General features: G+C 36.5%; 2 protein-coding genes across 2 annotated transcripts; one reads left to right on the top strand and one right to left on the bottom strand.

Annotated features, from left to right (window-relative positions):
- Positions 1–3,008: 3,008 nt before the first annotated feature.
- On the bottom strand, positions 3,009–9,804 carry poll (polymerase (DNA directed), lambda). Its single transcript, XM_051900577.1, is given in 10 exon segments — positions 3,009–3,689; positions 3,785–3,953; positions 5,288–5,416; positions 6,166–6,339; positions 7,316–7,636; positions 7,727–7,871; positions 8,040–8,146; positions 8,148–8,338; positions 9,347–9,478; positions 9,748–9,804. Coding segments are annotated over 9 exon segments (1,707 nt in total). The 5' UTR covers positions 9,456–9,478; positions 9,748–9,804; the 3' UTR covers positions 3,009–3,327.
- A 153-nt stretch (positions 9,805–9,957) lies between these two features.
- Positions 9,958–14,372, top strand: dpcd (deleted in primary ciliary dyskinesia homolog (mouse)). Its single transcript, XM_051900589.1, has 6 exons — positions 9,958–10,097; positions 10,362–10,442; positions 10,538–10,653; positions 10,757–10,890; positions 13,582–13,684; positions 14,019–14,372. The coding sequence occupies exons 1-6, from the start codon at positions 10,034–10,036 to the stop codon at positions 14,121–14,123; spliced, it is 603 nt and encodes a 200-aa protein (XP_051756549.1). The 5' UTR covers positions 9,958–10,033; the 3' UTR covers positions 14,124–14,372.
- The last annotated feature ends 3,594 nt before the right edge of the window (positions 14,373–17,966 follow it).

The raw sequence follows: 17,966 nt of genomic DNA, 5'->3' as shown, positions 1-17,966 counted from the left end.
AAGGAGTCGCCTGCTAATATTGCATTTTCTCCATCATGCAATACATTTTAAAAATTAATTGCATGCCATTTTTGACACAAGCATGGAAGCCCGTTTCCGCCACAGTAAAGTAAAAAATATGATTCTTTAAGTCATAATATTGAGAAACTTTCTCATAATAATGACTTACTATGTCATAATAATGAGAAACTTTCTCGTAATAATGACTTAGTTTCTCATAATAACGAGAAACTTTTTCATAATTATGACTTAGTATCTCATAATGAGAAAATTTCTCGTAATAATGAGAAACTTTCTCGTTAATTTTGACTTAGTATCTCATAATAATGAGAAACTTTCTTATAATAATGACTTCTCATAATAACGAGAAACTTTCTCGTAATAATGTGAAACTTTCTCATAATTATGACTTAGTTTCTCATAATAATGAGAAACTTTCTCGTAATAATGACTTAGTTTCTCATAATAACGAGAAACTTTCTCATAATAATGAGAAACTTCTACGCATGCGCAGAGCAGCGGAGCAGAAGGGCGTGGCACGCTAGCGACATCCGCTGGTCAAAGTCTCGGAAATGCAGCAAACATGGCACATTATGCAAAACAGTTGTTTTCGTTAAAGTAATCTACAAAGTGCAGTCTATCTATATCTATAAATATAATTTATCAATAATGTTATTTATTTAATGATATTATAGATTACACTTTTGCAGAACGTGCCATGGTTGCGGAGTTATCGCATTTGACCAGCGGATGTCGCTAGCGTGTCACTGCTCCGCTGCTTTGCGCATGCGTAGAAGTTTCTCATTATTATGAGAAACTAAGTCATTATTACGAGAAAGTTTCTCATTATTATGAGAAACTAAGTCATAATTACGATAAAGTTTCTCATTATTATGAGAAACTAAGTCATTATTACGAGAAAGTTTCTCATTATTATGACTTACAGAATTATATTTTTTTAATTGTGGCGGAAACGGGCTTCCAGGCAACAAGTGTCTCACAGCAGCCGCCGAGCGAACACACAGAGTAACGTTATAACATCATTTTCAACACACTCAAATGTCTCTAATATGATAAACAGCGCTGTGTTACCTCATACGCTTGCCCGGAAGAAGCTACGCCTTTGTTTTGAATAGGCGACCTCTAGCGGCGAAAAACTGATATATTGTAGCTTTAATAGTAAATATAAATCTTAGGCATGTACTCTATAATTAGGTTTAAATACCAAATGTGAATGTGGTATTTACCCATCACACAAACCATTTTTTTGAGACATTTATCTCCCTATTGCCAGAAATGTCACAGTGGAAATAACCTTATTGACAAATTTTGACAATCTGGTAAAACCAAGCCGCAACCTCCCCCAGTTTCTCTTGAAGCCAATACGGAAGTGACTTAAACTGCAATTCATCGACTGGCCGCTAGGGACAGGCTCCAAAAGAGAGCAGAATCTCATGGACCCCCATGTTAAAATGGCCAACTTTACATCAGAAAAAAAAACATGTTTACAGCTGGTACAAATTGTGGTTTTGGTCTATACTGCTAATTTTCATGACAACTCTGAGGGGGGTGAATTTTTTTTATAACTCATCCGTTTAAATTATTAAATTAAGCCTTAAAGTTCTGCATAATTAAGGGCGTGGTCACTTGAGTGACAGGTGAATTGCGCTGCTGTCTGCGAGCCGTCATGTTACCTCAGCTAATTCCAGCCACTGCATTTGGCATCTCTGCCCTGTTTGTGCTTTTTTCGGAATTATTTTATACAATTGTAAAATAATATGGCTTACTGCGTTAATGGTCAAAACAGATGTGCGTCTGTGTAGATGTGCACGCATGCGGAAGATAAACAGAACACGTTAATGTTGGATCGTCTTGGCATTGGCTAAAAGTTTTGTTCCTAGATTTACTACAATGACAATGGCAGGAGGATTTAAAACTCCAACAGCACTGCTTGGATATTGTAACTAAAACTGCTGCATTTTGAAAAATGGACATGGGCTCATTTGTTTGTTAGATACGATCATATAGGTTTACAACATAAATGCTGCTCAGGTTGCATAATTTCTTGAAGAACGATGATGGAGAGCAGATCATTCAGAAGAAATGTGATGCAAACAATGGATAATATATCGATATTTCATGCATTTAACCCTTTTGTGGACAAAAACTACTGTTTTTTGTTTTTCAATGGACACTCATGGACATTTTACCCAAGTGCGACGGATTGGATTCATCTCAGGATCGCTATTTCATTATAAAGTTATGAAGTCCCATTTGATTTTGCGTGTTGTCATGTGCACACCCGACACAAATTAAAATTACTGGTGCTGGAGCATCTTATTGTAAAAAAGACCATAGATTGACAGTAAACCTTTAGAACTTTCTAATGATAGAACTTATCTTTATTAACTAATAAAGATAAGTTATATCATTAGAATATTATTATTTTAGATAGTATCTTAGATAGATAGAACCTTTGCCTGCTAACACGATCACGTCGCGCTAGGCAGGCGTGGTTTCAGCGACCAGGCACCTCAGTTCCAACCACGTCCCGCCTCTTTGCCCATTTTCAGTTATCCGGAAGTGATGTGCGATGACGCGCTGCTAAGATGGCAGCGGCCTCATTTTCGCTTCAAAAATGCTCTTCGGAAATCTATGGGTGACGTCATGGACACCAAGTCTGTATTTTTTTTTTTTTTTTACACTCTATGGGTAAAACACAGGAAGTAAAGATGCTGAAACTTTATGCCAAAATGTTTAGTGTAAGAACAAAGAAATATGAGTGTTTTTTGTGTTGAGTGAGTCATTTAGCAATTCACTCAACTGATTCCTAAAAACAGTCATTTATGATGACCAAATCAACAATGTGTCGACACGACCGACTAATAGACTATAAAGAATGTTTGATAACAAATGACAACAAAAAAGAAGTACTAGAAGTAAAAGTAATTTTTCTTCCTTTTGCCAACTACTATACTTTGAAAAAAAAGGCTATAGAAAAAGTCCCCTCTTGTTTACCAATGAGATGGCTTGCTCATCCAATTTATTCATGAACACCACAAGTTCATACTTTGAGGCGTTTTAATAATTTATAATTTACATATTTTTAGTAGCATAAATCAAGAGATAATAATTCTCTCATTAAAAATACATACAATAAAAAGTTCTTGAAGATCTCTGATGCCATTTGATACAAGGATAAAAACTCAAATTCATTACTACAGAACAACCCTTTATGCACTCCAACATTAAAAATGTGATTACATCATCATGATTCCATAAAATCATAAGGAGATTCCCATGTAAAATAATATGAATCTAGCCATGTCACCAGTCTCGCTCATGTGGTTCTCTGTAAGGTATGCCCAGGTGTTTGAAGACATCCTTCTCCGTCGGTGTCTGTAAAGGAGTTCCCGCCACCAATTTCACGCCACGCTGCCGCACGACAGAACAGTTCAGCGAGTGCTCTGATAAGCTCATGTGTTTGGTCTTAGCCAATGCCCTCATTGATCGGTTAAAGTGGGCGGAGCCAGTGAAGTACAGAAGAGCACATGCAAATTCAGCATAGGGAACTACAATGATGTCTAGGCGTCTGTGGCGCTGTGAAGGGCCTGGAAGCCGGCAGATGCCCAGGTACTTCTTCTGCTCACCGTTCTCCTCATGGCTAACAAGGTCTTCTGTCAGGAAACCTGGATGGTAAAATAAAAAAAAATAATAATATGAATTGTGGGTTTATTGAATCAATCTAAATTATTCTAAATTTCTCTGTGATATCACAGCATACCACTCTGATGGAGGAAGTGCAACACTTTGCTGAAAACACCCTTGTGCGATTCTCCATCAGGGTGAGTGATAAGAACGTCCACATCTCCACATGTGGTCTTGCCCCTGCGGTATGAGCCACACGCCATAACCACCAGCTGTGTGTCCACACTGTGAGCTGCCTCCTTCACCTGTCAATCACAAAATATTCATGTTTGTTAGTTCTATACTTTATTTTGTTCATATGTAACCATTTTTATATAACTGATATCATTTATATACACTATTATTTTATTACTACTTTTATTCAGCAAATTACTACTTTTATCCATATATTTAATTAATCAAAAGTCAAAGAAAAAGAGACTTTTACATTGTTACAAAAAATATTTTTCAAAAAAAAAAAAAAAAAAGCCGTTCTTTTGAACTTTCTATTCATCACAGAATTAAAAAAGTATCATGGTTTCCACAAGAAATATTAAGCAGCACAGCTGTTTTCAACATTAATAATAATAATAGGAAATGAGCACCAAATCATCATATTAGAATGATTTCTGAAGGATCATGTGACACTGAAGACTGGAGTAATGATGCTGAAAATTCAGCTTTACCAGCACCGGAGAGAGAAAAAAAAAAAAAAAAAAAAAAAAAAACTTACGTTTTAAAATATATTATAATAGAAAACGGTTATTTTAAATTGTAAAAATATTTCACAATATTACTGTTTTTACTATATTTTTGATCAAATAAATGCAGCCTTGGTGAGCAGAAGAGACTTCTTTCAAGAACCTTAAAAAATCTTATCTACCACAAAATTTAAATAATAGTGCAAATGATTTTTATAACTCTCTGGCATAATATGTCATCCTTTTCATTTGGAAAGAAAAACTTGGATTTAAAGACTACAGAAAAAATTAAAATAATTAAAATCACGTTTGACAGGTTTAAGCAGTGTTGTAAGGACATGATGGTTAAAAATTATTTGTACCTAGCATTCTGGCAATTTGGAGCTGAAACACTGAGAGCACATAAGTTTACATGCTCTACATATCATTCTGTCAAGATAGGACAGCACATGCTGCACTCATCTGCCCTTTTTATCTGTCAGGTCTGTTAAGAGGAAAACTGGGGGCTATTCCAAGTAATAGTAAGAAAACAACTGGCTTGGGCCAAAGACTCCGTAAGGGAGCTCAGGAGCTTCTGACTTATGAAGCGCCAGCTTTCAAGGACTCCCACTCTTCCTATGGGACAACATACTCACTAACAATCTCTGTTATGTCCATCAGCCAACTAAGAAAGATTGACAGTCTTGCTGCTGCCAACACAATTTTTTTGTGTGCTTTAGAAATTCAGTTCTATTATTTACTGCTTTGAAAATCAAGTAGATACATTCTTGTTCTTCACAACCGGATGATGTTGTTATGGATAGTAAGAACAAAGGAAATCCCTCTGTTTAATTGCTTGTTTTTTTTTGGTTTTTTTTCTTCTTTTACTGCAGGCCATTTAAAATAAGGTTTGTACAAACCTTTTTCTCGATCGCATTTGCTTCACTTCTCGGCATCCGCTCAAGGAGATCATCATAGTGTTTTAGTCCGATCCTTAGAGTGTGATTCAAAACCGCCTTAGTGCGAATATCCTCCAGTGTGCGAAATCCCTTTGATAGTAAAAGAAATCAAATCATCCATTTAAACGTAAACGTAAAATATTATGCTTGTTGCTTAATATTATGGAATATTGTACATTCCACAGAGTTCAAAGCTGCTGTAAATGTTCTGTACTACTAGTAACACCAAACATTCTCTGTCTTGGCTTGAAAATATGGCATTTAAGTGCATTTCGAATGACTGTTATTTTCGACCGCTACAGCAGTCAATGAGGAGGGTGAAGGCGTTGGAGGGAACCTGGTATAGGCTTGCTTACACACTTATTTAGTGATTATCTGTCATGTACGAGGGAAAATTTTTTGTCATAAAATACAAAAAAAAAAAAAAAAAAATTGCTTAAAGCAGCTTTATGGAGCCCCACATATCACGTGATATATAGATAGATATTGTGGCCATGAATTAAGAATTTGTTCCCGTGACTTAATTCATGGCCACAATTTATTATTTCGTTCCCTCATTTTACTTAAATTTTGGCCACAAAACCAATTCTTTCCCTTGTTTTAGTTCAATTTCTAAAACTTGACCACAATTTAAATAAAATGAGGAAAGAAATTAAATTCAATTGTGGGGATGATTTCTTAATTCAATATCTTGCCATGTCATGTGTGGGGCTCCATATAATTTTAAATAATAATGTTGTGTTACAGTGGCACCTGACACATAGAAATGCACATTTTTACACAATATTAAACTTTCAAATTAAACGCTTAACTACAGTTTCCTTGTATGACAGTCTTACCTGTTGATACCACATCTGTGCAGTCTTGGCCCCAGCACCCCAGATGTTAGTGAACATTTCAAGAACAGGCACTTCCTCCCCAATGTGATCCAGTTTACGCAAGTGCCCACTTTCCATGATTTCCATGATCTTGTCTGCCATGCGTTTACCAATGCCTGGAATTTTACATGCTTCCTATAAATAGAAGGGTAAAAACATGTTTATGTGCAAGTTATTGTTTTTTGTTGTTGTTGTTGTTTACTGTATTTTTTTTAAATGAATAAAAACTGGTAATGATTATTAAAGAGGCCATATTATGCCCTTTTAAAAAGTCTTGACACATTATTTTTCACATAATTTACATTGTTGCAGCACATCTCTTCTCAGTCTGTCAATAACGCTTTGTTTAGCTCTGGTCTCTACAAAGCCCCTCCTTCCGAAGGGCACAACGTGCTCTGATTAGTCGGCTGGACTAGTGTGTTGTGATTGGTCAACCGCTTCAAGCGCGTTCGGGAAATGTCATGGCCCTTACCATACCCGCGAGTTTCAACACACTACTAACACAACTCAACAAGACCTCTTTCAAAACACTGCTTCATGAAGCTTTGGAGCGTTATGAATCAGCGTGTCGAATCAGCGGTTCGGAGCTCCAAAGTCACGTGATTTCAGCAGTTTGGCGGTTTGACACGCGATCCGAATCAAGATTCGACACGCTGAATCATTATGCTCCGAAGCTTCCTGAAGCAGTGTTTTGAAATTGGCCATCACTATATAAGTCGTTATTTTTATTTTTTTTTGGCGCATAAAAATATTCTCATCACTTTATAATATTAATATTGAACCACTGTACTCACATGAACTGATTTAAATATGTTTTTAGTACATTAACGGATCTTGAGAGAGGAAATGTCATTGCTGGCTATGCAGGCCTCACTGAGCCATCGGATTTCAACAAAAATATCTTAATTTGTGTTCCAAAGATGAACGAAGGTCTTATGGGTGTGAAACGGCATGAGGGTGAGTAATAAATGACATTATTTTCATTTTTGGGTGAACTAACCCTTTAATATGCAAACTAAATTTGCAACAGCAACCATATGTGTTCTTAACACAAATAAGCACCTCCGTGAACCTAAAACCTCTAAGGACTCATATGCGTATCAGAACTCACCTCATATGAAGTGATGGGCTTGTGGTAGCTTTTAAGGGCATTGATTGCTTTAGAGTAGCCCAGAGCTCTCCATTTATCTCCCGTGTGTGTATAGGCTTTTGCCAGCGGCTCCAGTTTGTCAGTAATGTGCTTGTTATGGTTCTCCCCTTTAGCTGTGGATGATTGAGAACAAACCCACTTCCCAGACAAAACTGGATTCTCTGCTAAACTCTGGCTCTGGTCTTGGTTGCTCTCAGATGGGTGAACGCCACTGATCAAAGCCTCCAGATCATTCTGAGATACACCATCTTCCTCATGGTGCTCCTCCTGAATCTCTGTCAACTGTGAAATTAGTTATATTAAATGTACTGCTTGAGGGAGGGGAAAAACAAATGATGGATCTTAATAACCTCCCATTCTTCCCTTTCTTACCGTCTCAGTGAGATTTGCTTGAAGATCCTGATTTGCTTGAGGATCCTGGTTTTCAAGGATTTTCAAAGGATCCTGTGCTACTGCTACTTCTGGAACTGGGCCGACTGTCGTCTCATTTAACTTCTCAGCAGGGGCAACTGTGGGGCTGAAGACATGTTCATTAAGTATTTATTTCTACACAATTTCCTGCAGAATAAACATTTATAAATATATTCAAACATCAAACATCAAGTGTCTAAATATCATATAGTATGGTTTTAAATAAAACCGCATGCAATGCCATTACAATTGAGTCTAGACTCCAGTGCCCTACCTCTCAGGAGGAAGGAGGCTGTAATCTTCAGGGTCTAGTAATCTTTTCTCACTAATGCAGGAGCTCAACCAAGTACATTTGAGCAGCTGAACAGCAGAGGGCAGGTCTTTCCACTTTTAGAAGTCTCAGAGCTCTATTACAATTGACTGAATCATCCACCACAATGTGTGTGCAGCTGGGAGAGAATGTGGACACTACATGTCCTCCATTCTGGGTGATCTGTCGATGGAATATATCACACCTGGCTTTCCCTATACCAGCTGGAACTATGTATATTGTGACTCCTTGGAAAACTGTACCTAAGAAAAAGAAGCAAACGCATTTAAAATACAACAACTACAACTACTCATACCTGAATGGGCTGCCCGAAATATGTTGTGAAGGAGGAGATAAATTTAAATATTACAAATAATTATAATATTCTTCTAAAAATATACTGGAATCAGCAGTATATCAGCAGTAAGCAAACATTCTGATATTAGAATAGAAATCAAGCGTAACATCAGTTCTGGCAGGTCACGTCCGTCAAGCTCGCATCAGCTGACTCTCAGCTGATCCATGTTTAATTATAGGAATATGATGCCTATCCCAGCATCCCTATCTATAAAGGCACCATTCAGTATTATGATTATCAGCAGCTTTATTACATTGCTCAGGAGCTAATTACCCTCCTCCATCCCCAGATCCTCCTCTCGTCTACAGTCAGGACAAATATTACTCTTTGAATCAGACAGACATTATCTTGATTTATGGTGTTACATTAATAACATTATTGATTATACATTAATGACGTATACAATGTTATTGATATCGTTAGTACTTTTATGTCGGTTCTTTTCGATTTATCCTAAGGGGGTTATCGCCGCACTCCCTGCTCTTATACATGCTAGGCTGCATGGATGTGTGGGGAGTTGTTGGCCAGAACAGAAACATATACTGTCAAAACTGTATGCTAAGTGTCAATCATATTTGATGGTAGTGGTCCTGACAGAACTACTTGTTCTAGTTGTTTCGGTAGGTTGGCTGGTTTCGAAACAAATGGAACTAGGGCAATTATATATACCATTATATTTGGCATAATGGTGATTATTATTAAAACTAATTCAAGGTAACATCCTAAACTATAAAATGACCGTCAATTTAAAAGGAACAGCTTCACCACTCATCCAAACATACATAATTCAGTGGAAGAAATAGGAAGGTAATTATTTGTCAAAATATTTACATGCAGTAAAATATGGTGCTTCAATCTCTCAAACAGTCCTTGTTGCTTTACTCAAGTGTACTTTGGAGGGAGAATTAAGAACCTGTTATTGGTTCAGCAGGCGTCCGCTTGGAGAGACGCTCGTCCTTCTGATCATTAGGCCTAGGTCTCTTTACTTTAGGGAAGGCTTTCAGGATACCATGACCCTCCATTCCGGCCAGGGAAAGGAAAGGAGCTTTAAAAACAAAATGATTGGGATCAGTAGGCTTCACATAGCTATAGAAATACACAAATCGAACCTACAGAAGAGTGGACAAGGCCGTTATAGCAGAAATACTATCCGAAGGATCCATAAGACTGACTAAAGTCCTTATATAGTCAACCAGAGCAGCAAGAGAATAAACGGAGTGCAACATATATTAAACGTTATAAATCTTTAAAGGCACAATTACTTATAATAACAACTTAGATGACTTAAAAAAAAAAAAAACACCCCATACCAACCCCTTCCAGCTCCTCCTCCTAGGAACAACACACGAGTGTTTTAAACGGATCAACTTCCGGGTCATAGTCAAAACATTGCGTTTTTTCATTTTAAAAAATGAAAAAAATTAAATTATACATTGATTTTGTACTTAATTTTAATACTTTTCATAGTTGTAATTAAATATTTTATTGTATATACATTTTGTAAATGCATTAAAGATACGAAATATCTTGTTTGAGAAATAGCGGTTGCCTTGGCAACCCCAGGCGTGGGACTGTTTGAGGAAATGAAAGCGTAAGAAGCATGGCTGTGCTACACTGGGCAGATGCGCTTAGGAAAGCCAAGAAAACCGCTTTAATATCTGAAGGTGCGCATATATCTTCTGTAATATTTTTAGATTAACTGTTTTGTATGTGTGTTTATGCTGGCAGTATTGCTAATAGTCTTGCTAATAAATACGTGTTTTAAGTCGAGTAACTTTGCTACTGGCTAATAGCATCGGTACCTAGGCAAAATATCATAAAAATACGTTACTATTTAAAAGAATTGTTTATTTATTTTAAAGCGTGAATATTGTTCGATGTAAAATGAGTATGAATTGAAAGTTGCTTTCGTATGCCTTTCTCATTAGGGAAAAGGAAAGTTCATTATCTGTTTGAGGATGGCAATGAGATGGCTGAGGAGTACGACCTGAAAACAGATGAACTTGTTTGTAAGTGATTTTTTTTTTTTTTTTTTCTGGTTTTGTTTAATTGAATCCCATACTAAATCAGATTTGTATTTTGTAATCATTCCATCTTTTTTTAGTGCGAAAGTGGCGACATAAAACCACCTTTGGAGGGCAGGGGCAGTGGACATGGGAAGTTGGTGAAACAACCCCAGATGGCATTACCTCTGATTTAATAAAAGAGAACAGTTCAAATGTAAGGTTTCATTTCATTTTCTTGATGTCTTAATGATGATGTTTTAATAATAATGTGTGCTAGACCACCTGTTTTGTTATCTTAAGTGTTTTTATGTCCACAGCCATTGTTCATGCGCAAGGACACAAAGACCAGTTTCCAATGGAGAATCCGTAATATTTCATATCCTATTGAAGTCTACAGTGTGTCAGTAGAGCCCATGGAAAGATGTTGTGTCATTCGAACCTCAAACAAAAAGTGAGTTCTTTAAAACTCATGGTAGGCTTTAGATTGCTAAACCATTTTAAAACCAACTAGTGCTGATTGCGGCCTATCAGTTGAGTGTTTTTAAGTAATTTAGTGTTTATTTGACTGTATTATAATATGTACAGTTGTGGTCAGAATTATTGGCACCCTTGGTAAATATGATCAAAGATGACTGTAAAAATAAATCTGCATTGTTTATCCTTTTGATCTTTAATTCATAAAATTAGCAAAAATCTAACCTTTCATTGAAGGAAAAGAATTGAAAGTGGGGGGAAAATCACTTTATGAAATAAATGTTTTTCTCCAAAACACGTTGGCCACAATTATTGGCACCCCTAGAATTTTTTATGAGTAAAATATCTCTGAAGTATATTCCCATTCATATTTACATTTTTTTAGCACACCAGGGTGATCATGAACATGAAATTGTCCAGCCATGACTTTCTGTTCCACAGGAGTATAAACATGAGGAAACACAAAGGCCAAATTCCCGTAATCATTCATCACAATGAGTAAAACCAAAGAATATAGTTCTGATGTGCAGCAAAAGATTGTTGAGCTTCACAAAATAGAAAGTGACTATAAGAAAATAGCTAAAGCATTGAAAATCCCCATTTCCACCATCAGGGCAATAATTAAGAAGTTCCAATCAACTAAAGATGTTACAAATCTGCCTGGAAGAGGACGTGTGTCTAAATCGCCCTAATACGCGGTGAGGAGGAAAGTTTGAGTGGCCAAAGACTCTCCAAGGATCACAGCTGGAGAATTGCAGAGATTAGTTGAGTCTTGAGTCTCAGAAAGCCTAAAAAAATTATCAAACAGCACCTACATCCCCACAAGTTGTTCGGGAGGGTTTCAAGGAAAATCCTCTGCTCTCATCCAGAAACAATCTCCAGCATATTCAGTTGTCAGACAAGACTGGAACTTCAAATGGGACCGGCTTCTATGGTCAGATAAAACTAAAAAAAGAGCTTTTTGGCAGCAGTCCCACCAGATGGGTTTGGTGCACACATAGATAAAAAGTACCCCATGCCCACGGTTAAATATACTGCTGGATCTTTAATGTTGTGGGCCTATTTTTCTGCTGGAGGTCCTGGACATCTTGTTCAGATACATGGCATCATGGATTCTATCAAATACCAACAGATAAAAAATCTAAACCTGACCGCTTCTGCTAGAAATCCAATAATGGGCCGTGATTGGATCTTCCATCAGGACAATGATCCAAAACAAACATCAAAACCAACACAAAAATGTGTTACTGAGCACAAAATGAAGCTTCTGCCATGGCCGTCCCAGTTCCCTGACCTGAACCCTAAAGAAAATGAGTGGAGTGAAATGAAAGAAGCACCAGCATGGAGCTGGGAATCTGAAGGATCTGTAGAGATTCTGCATGAAGGAATGGTCTCTGATCTCTTGTCAGGTGTTTTCCAAACTCATCAACCCCCCCCCCCCCCCCCCCCCCTAATTTTATGAATTAAAGATCAAAAGGATAAACAATGCAGATTTATTTTTACAGTCATCTTTGATCATATTTATCAAGGGTGCCAATAATTCTGACCACAACTGTATTCATGTTGTCTGGCTCGAATTGGACAAAGTATCTCATTTTGTTTTAAAGTGGGAAGTTTATGCAATAGTTATATATAATATTTATATATAATGCTATAAAATGCTTGTCGTTGTTAATCATGTTCATTTATGCATTCATCTTAAAATTAGAGAAATACAATAATCATATTAAATCAAGTTTGTCTAAAGGCAACTTCTGCTGATAAATTTGGGATTACCTAGTGACCATTACCTTTTTTCTTTTTAATAAATTTTTATGTAAGTTTTAGTTATTAATAAAATGAGATGTTGCCTTGGCAAGTAGCTGAAATATGTTTTTTATATTTTATTTTGTTTAAGTTAAAGTTTATTACATTTCAAGTTTTGAAATGTATTTTATGGTCGTTTTAGTTTCAGTTTTAACTAAAATAAACCTGGTGAAAAGTGTGTTGCTGAACATATTGTATAGTTGCAAAAGAGTGCAGCAGTGCCTGCCCACTTTTTCAGCAGAGCTGGTTCTGGAAGGATTTTTTTAATTGATTTTTCCCATAGGGATTTTACAATAGTCTTTGTTAAAGCGTTACAAGCCATGAACCAAGCCAACCAGCTACAAGGTGAATCATAATACTACAAATCTCATTGATCTATATATATACGTTTATTGCAAAATATGCTTATATATTGAAATATTTATTATTTTGAGAGTGTAGGGAGACCGACTCGATTACATCATTCGCAGTGCTTCATAGGAGAGGGCAGGGGCTAAAGAGATCTTTTGGCACATTGTGCTTGTTTTCGATTTTCTGTACTGCATCATGGGTAATACAGTTTTTCACAATGAATTGTGCTGTTAAACTAAGTTGAAATAATGTGGGCTGATGGCTTAAACAGAAGCAAATACTATCAATTAACAATCTTGTAGCTCACAGTAAGACTGTCTTTAAAGGTTTCTAAGTTATTGTTAAAAAAGCTATTTCCCCATGGAGAAAATGAATGGAGTTTTTGCTTCTGAAACCCGACTGTTGCACTCTATAGCCCTACAGTAACCCTATAGGTGGCACTGTTGATCTAGATGGAAGATGGATGGCCAGCCATGAGAAACATTCTCTTGTTCATCTCCTCATTTCCCAGGTACTATAAGAAGTTCAGTATTCCAGATCTCGACCGTTGCCAGCTGCCGTTGGAGAGCACAGCCTTGAGTTTTACCCACGCCAACAACACTTTAATCATCAGCGTGAGTGAACTCTCACCGCTTGTCTCACTTAATCACTTTCTCTAAGCTCTTTCTGTATTGTAAGGTATGTGTTCAGTTTTTTCCGCATCACGTAGAGGAACTTTCCCTTTTGCGTGGATCTGGGACCAGGTTGCCAAAACCCTAATCCCCACTAAGAGAGCACACAATTCTGGTCTCAGATCATCAAAAGGGCAACTATGCCGTCACTTTTTATTGGTTCACCTAAGTAGAGAAGGTTGAACTGAACTGCTCTCACCTCAGTTGTCTGCTCCAGTGCTCAGCTATTCCATACAGCAATGGATTTTATATGGAGTTTCTCTCGCTTTTGTTGTAGTACAAGAAGCCCAAAGAGATTTTAACACTGGAACAGGAGCTGCTTGGGGAACTGAAGAAACTGAAGGGGACAAGTGAAGGAGATATTGACTGTAAAACTCAGTGAACTGCTGTGGATCCAGAGCCTTTGCATTATTGTATTTGTCTGGCAGCGGTTCTGCACGTTCACTTCAGCTCTGTGTCTCACCTTGGCATGTTTCTGTCAGCCTTGTGCATCCAAGCAGCTCATTTTCGATGTGTGTTATTATTTTACTATTTTCAATGTAGAATTTCAAATGTTGTTCTGATTGATGTTCCTACGATTGTTAAATAATGCTAATTCATTGGCTGAAATAAAATAAAATTATTATAAGAAGTTTGTTTTATTCCAGCTTTTCCACACTATAGCTTAAAAAATATTAGACACCAATTTGTTGTGATATAAATCTGTTTGTGCATTTAGGCAAGGTAAGTTTGATTATATATTACATTTCATAAACCACAGTTCAAATTCGGCTTTACATAAAATACTTTTAAAACAATCATAAAATAATTATAGCTGATGCATAAGAATTAAATTTTAAAATTATGTAATGTTTTTGATATTCCTGGCCAAATATGACCAGGCACTTAAAAATTGCTTGTAAATATCTGGTTATTCTATATTATCACTAAATATTGAATTCAATCTTTTTGTCAGCTTGTTTTCTTCCAATTAAGACAAGTTTCGTATTTATTTTTGGAAATGTTTGATCGTAGGCCTCATTGACCTGAGCTTATGCACCTCAGTTTTTGATTGAAAAAGCATTATTTGTACATATTTTGTCAATATTCAACAAAATATGGAAAAAAAATGCACTGTTTTTCACACTAGTGTGCTTTTAATTTTTAACCAAGAAGTTTGTTTTGAAATGCTTTTATTTTGTACAAAATGGAACAAAGTCACTTGTGGTAAATGCACAGCTAAACAAATGTGTTTACTTGAAGCAAATTCATAAACTGACAACTTATGCATCTAGCAGTTGTCCAGTTGCATTATTATTGGAGATTCATCATCATATTTCTATTACATCTATTACATGAAGGTGATTTAACTTCAGCTTCCATGTACTCTCATTACTGCTGTCTCCACTCATCAGTTTCCTTGAAGTGCATCGTGGGAAAATTAAACATTTCATTTATCTTGGCTCCTTTATTTTATCTGTATTCCTCTCATGTTCGTGGATGATGTTTGGCATGCACCACAGTGCTGTTGTTTGTGTTTCTACTGTAAATAGAATACTACAAACACAAACTCTTTGTTGATTTAAGTGAAAGACAACAATACCATGTGAATATACTGTTTCTGACTCTGGTGACTCTTTGCTTTTAGTTCCCAGTCCACAGCTTTTGTGCCAAACCAAGAGACTGTATGCATAAAACAGGCACTAACCCACAAGTCATTCTCACTATTGTGTATAACAGCCTCCTAGGAGGATGTTTTCTGCACTGGAATTCACCAGCCAGCATTCGCAGCTGACACTGCAGTCTCTTGTTTTGGGTTTTAACATGGAAACAATGTAATATTTTAGAATGACGAAGGTGGAAGCTTAAAGGTTAAAATTAGCCCAAGCTTTACTCACCCTCAAGCCATCCTAGGTGTATATGACTTTCTTCTTTCTGATGAACACAATCAGAGTTATACAGAGGTGTCAAGTATTTGAGTAAATGTAATTAGTTACTGTACTTAAGTATCTGTTTGGCTACTTTGTTATTGTACTGAGTATCAAAGATATTGGCAACTTTTACTCTCTACTTGACTACATTTTTGAGCAAGTAAATATACTTCTTACTCCACTACATTTGTGATGAGTAAATTACATTTTTCATGGCACCTAACTTTTTCTGAAGCAGTTGTTTTTGCTATAAAGAAGCAATATTGCCATCTAAGGGCATTGAAGGTACTACATCTTGTGTGTTTTGCCTTTACTCACCCAAACGGTAACACTTTATAAAAACTACATGCTATGAAGCATTAATTAAGCATTAGTAAATAGTAAATTCATCACTTATAAAGCATTAATAGACATTAGTAAGCAGTTTATAAATACACCTATAAATGCTTTGTTCTTGGTTTATAAACATATCTATAATGTGTTTAATAATTGTATTTTCATACTTTATTAATGATCTCTAAATTATGAAAATACAATTATTAAACACATTATAGATAAGCTTATAAAATCAAGAACAAAGCATTTATAGGTGTATTTATAAACTGCTTACTAATGTCTATTATTGCTTTATAAATGATGAATTGACTATTTACTAATGCTTAACTAATGCTTCATAGCGTGAGTTATTATAAAGTGTTACCACATTGTTTTATTTATCCGCTATATTGACAAGACCTTTTTGAAGGATATTGGTTTACTTGTGACCTTTTTGTGCACTTGAGCTCAACTGAGACTTGAGAGTTTGTAGACGTTTAAAAGGTTGTTGTGTCGACCTTGATTTATTGCAATGTTGAGATGTTCAGTTTTATTTTGATTTTAGAAAATAAACTTGATTTCTCATCTTACAAATCAATTGTTTCTTATTTTCACCGGCGTGTCTATCAGGTGTTGCGGACTAGTGGATCTCTGAGCCTACATTTAGCATGAGTAAAATACTTAAGTACTGTTAAAATCAGATACTTTAACACTTTTACTCAAGTCGTATTGGAATTGGTTACTTGTAACTTGTTGTCGAGTCATTTTCGATGTAAGGTATCTGTACTTTTACTCAAGTATGGTTTCCAGGTACTTTTTACACCTCTGGAGTTATATTAATACATTTTCTGACACATCCAAGTTTTATAATGGCAGTTAACGAAACCAAAGAGTATGAAGCTGAAGAAAGTGCATCCATCCATCATAAATGTACTTCACACGGCTCCGGGGGGTTAATAAAGGCCTTCTGAAGCGAAGAGATGCGTTTGTGTAAAAAAAAAAAAAAAAAATCCATATTTAACAAGTTAGGAACTGATGCGATGTCAGTTACGCTTTTTTCGTAAGTTGAATACAGAAGGCGGTCTGGCGGAAGCTAGATATTTTACTTCAACTTGTTAAATATGGATATTTTTCTTACACAAACGCATCGCTTTGTTTTAACAGTTCTTTGTCATACTGATTTAGCCTAGGTTTAACATGTATCTGTGCATAATTTTGCCATACGTACTGATCAAGGTCAGTGTTTTTATTAAAGAATATTGTATAAGCAGTCACTGTAAAGTAACACATGTAAAGTTTCAAGGTTTTTAAAGCAGTAAACTGTGCCCTGCTTGATTTATTCAACATCCCATGACACACCTTGTGGAGCCTAATTTCTGGCATCACTCTTCTGGCTCTGGTGATGGTAGCAACTGTGGGGACATGCCATTGATATGAGTTGTCAAAATGATTAAAAACATACTGACCGTTCACCAGAATCTGCAGCTTTTGCTGTGCTAACCTCTAATGGTATCAGCCTCGTATTGACCACAGAGAAACGGAAACCATTGTGCATCATTACACTCGTGTGTTGACAAGCAGTGCTGCGAGCCAAACATCTGCACACATCATTGAAACCTTCTAGGAGCGGAGCAAGAGTCCTGGCGCTGTCTTCACCCCTTCTCGCACTGCCCAAAGATGGTACGCTCCAGTTCACAGCAATATGAGATTCCAGATTCAACCAATACCTAATGTCCGGGGGAGATTGTTGGCCTGAGGTCTGTGAAAAATTATTTAGAAATGTCTTACATGGAAAGAATCAGATGTCTATGGGTTAACTGCTACCGAGAGAGATTCTTATAGTTCCTCCAGTCCTGTTTTCTTAGAGGTACCGGCTCTTCTGACAGACTGGTGACCAGTGGACTGGACTTTTGACAGATGTTGACTGTTATCTGTAAGTCAGAGTGGATAGAATGGGTCCTACAGGAGCGATCTGTTGCTAATGCCGTTAGCATTTTGGA

This window comes from Ctenopharyngodon idella, chromosome 1 (genome assembly GCF_019924925.1).
Source record: "Ctenopharyngodon idella isolate HZGC_01 chromosome 1, HZGC01, whole genome shotgun sequence".
NCBI lineage: Eukaryota > Metazoa > Chordata > Actinopteri > Cypriniformes > Xenocyprididae > Ctenopharyngodon > Ctenopharyngodon idella.
The sequence above is the reverse complement of the archived record's forward strand: the minus strand, read 5'-3'. Positions and strand labels throughout refer to the sequence as shown.